This window comes from Haliaeetus leucocephalus, unplaced genomic scaffold (genome assembly GCF_000737465.1).
Source record: "Haliaeetus leucocephalus isolate CR32 unplaced genomic scaffold, Haliaeetus_leucocephalus-4.0 Scaffold217, whole genome shotgun sequence".
Classification (NCBI taxonomy): Eukaryota; Metazoa; Chordata; class Aves; order Accipitriformes; family Accipitridae; genus Haliaeetus; species Haliaeetus leucocephalus.
The window spans coordinates 1,040,350-1,045,415 of NW_010972653.1; the positions used below are offsets into that span (position 1 = coordinate 1,040,350).

The window sequence follows — 5,066 nt, forward strand, 5'->3', positions numbered from 1 at the left end:
GGGCCTGCCGGCTCCCGCGGCGACGCAGGCAGGGACCGGGCGGCCTCAGCCCGTCCCCGGGAGGGGACGCGGGGTGCCTGAGGTGATGGCGGGTGCTAACGGGGCGGCGGCGTCCTCGGGGCTCCGCGTTCGCAGGGCTTGTGCCTGCTGCCGCCGTCCGGTTTGGGGGTACGGGATGGTGCCGAGCTCCCCGCGGGGTTCGGGAGGAGCGTGGGAGTAAGTGGGCGACGATTTTAAATTGGCACCTCGAAACCTAAGTGTCGTACTAGCTTGGGCTGTTACAGTAGTCCCAACTGTTCTAGTACCGCTCTGTTCTGAAAAGGAAGCACTTGTTCCTGTGTGACGTCAGTTGTTTGCTTTCCTTTCCCTCTCTTCGACTCTACAGTAACCTGCCTTTGCTATTTTAAATTAGTGTTAGAGCTCAGCCTTGTCTCCAAAGGAATGAAAGTTGACATGAGTGTGCTGCTCACAGCTCCAGCCACCCTTCTGCCACCTCCTCACCCTGTTCCCCCCCCCTTTTTAAATTTCTTGGCCACTGCTAGCAGGGTTTAGTAGACAGACATCTTTAAAGTTTCTGCAGATTTCCTGAAAACCCGAGTTTAAGGAGAACGAGGGCATCCAGTTGATTTGCCTGACAGAAATGCCACTAGATGAGTTCAGCTGCGTTATTAGACACCAGCGAGCAGAGGGAGGCACCGTTGGAGGCGTTATTCCATTCCCATGAACACCGGCAGTTGGGACTCATCTAGTCACTCAAGCCGTGAGTGGGCTTGGAAGTCACGGGAAGCCAGGCGTAATAAGGTCTGCTGCCCCTCAGAGCAGAGCTCATGAAGTACTTGAAAGGTGCTCAGATGCTGTTGTGAGAGGGGAAAAAAACAGAGAAGGACTTTAGCGCATTAATTCTCAGATAGCTTTTCTAAAACTTAAACGTTTGCAATAAGTCAAGTCCTAAGTTCTCTAGTGGGGCTCTGTGTAGTTACGTACATTCATACATACAAATCCAGTGGTGAGGTCTAAGCTTGCTTCAGTGTTTTGGGAAAATATGCGTATACAAAATGATATGCAGAGTAAACACCAGAAAAGAAACATACTGCCTAAATTTTTAAAATTATAGCTCTTGTAGTACAAAATATCCCCAAACATAAATTTATTAGCCTCTCTTTATTGGTAAATCCAGTACAAGTGACTTTAAGTGTGAAGAGGGTGGAGAAAAAGAGTGCATATATCTGCAGAGTGCTACTGACACCTGCATTCTAACTTCCATTTTCAAAATAATTCTAAAAGCAGTTGAATGACAAGGGATGTGAGTTCAAGTAGTACTTTCAAAAGCTGTTCCATCCACGTTCATGTTGTCTTCTCTAACCTGTGACTTCTTTTTTGGAGCCATTTGTTTGGCGTGTTTTTTATGTGTTTTATTTGAGATGAAAACTTAAATATCGGCAGGATGGGGAAACAATGCGCTCCCACCGCCTAACTCAGTTTGTGGGATTTTTCCTTTCCAGAACTGCAAGGGATTATATCTTTCACTCCTTAGCCTCACTGCAAAAAGTATAAGATTTAGAGATGTTGGAGGGCTCTGTGGAAAAATGGAAGCAAGCTCAGAGGCTGCAAAGAATAGCATTGCCTGTCAAAACAATGTTTTGTGCTTTCTTGTTGCATTTGGTCATAGCTGCCTGCTTGGCACTGATTGCATTACTCTAGATTATTATTCTATTTAGGAGTCTCAAAAAAATAGCACAACTAGAGGTCTTGCTTCTTGAAGTGTTAAGTCTTGCAAAATAAATTCTCCAGTCAGATGCTACAGAAAGCTTCTAAAGCAATGTTTTTCTCTAGAGAAGAAACGAGTACCACTTCAGTGAGCAGTACTTCTTCAGTTCTGTCCTTGTTCAGTGATAGTAACCATTATGTTCCTTTGGATGAAGAGGAGAAGGGAGTTTGATGCTCTTTGGATCATGCCTCAGGGACCCAATTATATGACATGCTGAGCAACCTCAAGTCCCATGGAAATCAGTCTGAGGTTGAAGTACTTGATGTTTTGTGTGATCAGATGCCAGCATCATTAAGTGAATGCCAAGTGCAGATTTGGGTTTTGCGCTCTTTGTATCTTTGCTGCTAGTGGCAGTCAAATAAAAGGCAAATAGTATAAAATTAATGTTGAGATTCTCTTATTTTTATCATCAGAATGACCCCAAATGATCTCAGCTTGCCTTACAGTCCGTGCATGGGGTTTAAAGAATTAGCAGCAAAGTAAACTCATGCTGCTTCTTCTATAGAGTAAATAATTTTGCTTCTGATTCTTGCAAGCATAAATTTCCTATGATCCTTTCACAGTCTTTTTGTCAGAGGTGGGTGAAAGTGCTGAATTCAGAGCTTATTTAGGCAGCTTACTTTAATGTGTATTTTTTGAAAAAGGTAATGGTTTGGGTGAATTGGAGAGCTCTTTGTTTTTGAGTGGGTGCTGAAACATGAAGTATATGATGTATTATACATATATTTAAACTGTCCATGCCACTCTGTTAATGAACTATGTTTCCTGATTCTGTAACATACCTCCTTGAGTCTCTGTTTTCTCCTGACCTGAACCGGAATACTGATCCATCATCAATAGCACGTCCTGAGCATGTCATAAAAATTTCAAGCCATGGTCCTGTAGACATGCCTAAGTTCTTGAGTGCACATATTAGACTCCAGTTGTTGTATGAAGCCTGCTCAATTTAGGATCATGACTGTTACTTTTCTATAATGAATTCTGCTCTATAGTTGTCACCAAGCTGCACAATGAAGTGTAGCGATTTTAAAATAAGATGTTGTTTAAAATCAAGAGAACATTGTTTTGCAAAGTTTTCATGACATCTTCCCAGTGAGATAATGGGTCTACAGTTTGACGCTTTTTCTTCAACCATGAGGTTAGTTCTGTAAGCTAGCTCTTTTTGTTCCATGTTTGCACATCTTTTGCACGGTAGAGCCCTTGCCTATGGGTGAGGTTTGCCATAAATTAATGTGTCTGCTTTTGCAGTGCAATAAAGAGGTTACTTTTTAGAGGGAAACAAAACTCATCACAAAGGTAAATTATCACTGAATTGCTATAGAAGAAGCAGCTCCTGGAGAAGCAGATGATAATGTCCTCTGCCTGCATTAAAAGTAGATACAGACCTACTCTGATGTACCTGCATCCTACTGGGGTCAGGTACTAAGTTTAGTGGTAGATCAACTTAACAGTTTTTTTTCAGCAATGCTTTAAGAGAATATCAGGAAGTTAGAGTTCAGAAGACTAGGAATGAAATTATTTTTAACAAGGGCCGATGAGAAGTATTAAGCATAATAGTATGTTTTGTATGACAGTGATAAAACTGAATGATTTTTTTCTTTCCTATTTAAAGGAAGAGCCAAGGCTGGATGTTCTGATAAATAATGCAGGCATATTCCAGTGTCCATACATGAAGACAGAGGATGGTTTTGAGATGCAATTTGGCGTAAACCACTTGGGTCACTTCTTGCTCACCAACCTTCTTCTGGGCCTCCTCAAAAATTCTGCTCCCAGCAGGATTGTGGTAGTATCCTCAAAGCTTTACAAATATGGAGAGATCAACTTTGAAGACTTGAACAGTGAAATAAGTTACAATAAAAGCTTTTGTTACAGTCGGAGTAAACTGGCTAACATATTATTTGCAAGGGAGCTAGCCCGTCGATTAGAAGGGACAGGAGTCACTGTCAATTCACTTCATCCTGGGATTGTCAGAACAAATCTAGGCAGATACGTGAACATTCCTTTGCTGGCAAAACCCCTATTCAACTTGGTGTCATGGGCTTTCTTCAAAACACCTCTGGAAGGAGCCCAGACTTCTATTTATTTGGCTTCTTCTCCTGATGTCGAAGGCGTGTCAGGAAAATATTTTGGGGACTGCAAAGAGGAGGAACTCGTGCCCAAAGCCATGGATGATTTGGTTGCAAGAAAGTTGTGGGATATCAGTGAAGTGATGGTTGGCTTATTGAAATAAGTGCCAGGGGGTATCTGCAAATAGAATGCAGATAACTATGCAACACACATTTGCAACAGTGTGATTCTCACTTTAAGTGCTGTGGGAATACAGATTACTCTGCTCAATAGGTATTAAATAGAGGAGTGATTTATGCTGGAACTCTGTTTTGAAATAAAGGACAATCTTCCTTTAATAGACGCAGGCATTCAAAACAAGTCTGAAATAGAGTTTGAGGGTGTGAATATAATTTCTGGTTAAATCTGCTTGGAAACTCGTGTTTTACAAATAAAAATTGAACAACTGTGTTTTGCAATATATATGCATATTTGTCATGTTCCACTATTTGTAGTTGGGCTGGACAATGCAGGGTACTGATGGTGAAACACTTCTCCTGTAAAAAGGTTTTGAAAATAGATCCTAATAATAATATTAGGATTGTTGTCTTTTTTTAAGCCATCACAATGAAAAATGGAATAAACAGTTTTACCAATATCTTACACTGTAATCATTTAGGCCTCTGAGTGCTGTTCAAAGACTTGTCAGCCCCATGGTTCAGTGAACAAAACTGTTGAGCCGTGTACAGTTTAGCTGTGAAGCACAAAGTCAACTTTTTTGAGTGATGTTGCTGCTATTCGATGAGTGCATACACTTGGTTGTGCAAGCCGTATTTTTAATTTCATGTGTGCTAAACTTGCTATTTATTGATACGCAGACACCTTGGGTTTCATTAAAAACATAGTTGATGGATGTATTATGGTCTTGATAGGACTTTGCATGTCACGAATTGTGTGCACACGAAGTTCATGAGACACTGCCCAGATTAGACTGAAGAGAATGCTTTTCAGTGTGTGTGTTTGGCTTGACTGATGGCACTTTAACTCAGTGATGAGATTAGATAAGTCTGTCTAATACAGCTTACTGAATATTCTTTAATAAAAATCTTTTTAAAAAAGACATAGTGTTCATTCTTTCGTGGTGGAAGATATATTAGAAACTGGTGGTCTTGGCACGGTAGTCTTGTTTCAAACCAGAAGATTCACCTGTATTGGTTTAGGGACCTTGTCACGTAGGGTTGGTAGGAATAAA

General features: G+C 41.2%; 1 protein-coding gene across 1 annotated transcript; it reads left to right on the forward strand.

Annotated features, from left to right (window-relative positions):
* The first annotated feature begins 6 nt into the window (after positions 1 to 6).
* On the forward strand, positions 7 to 4,857 carry RDH14 (retinol dehydrogenase 14 (all-trans/9-cis/11-cis)). The gene has a single exon (XM_010566641.1). It carries the CDS (start codon positions 3,303 to 3,305, stop codon positions 3,996 to 3,998), a length of 696 nt encoding a protein of 231 aa, XP_010564943.1. The 5' UTR covers positions 7 to 3,302; the 3' UTR covers positions 3,999 to 4,857.
* Positions 4,858 to 5,066: the final 209 nt, after the last annotated feature.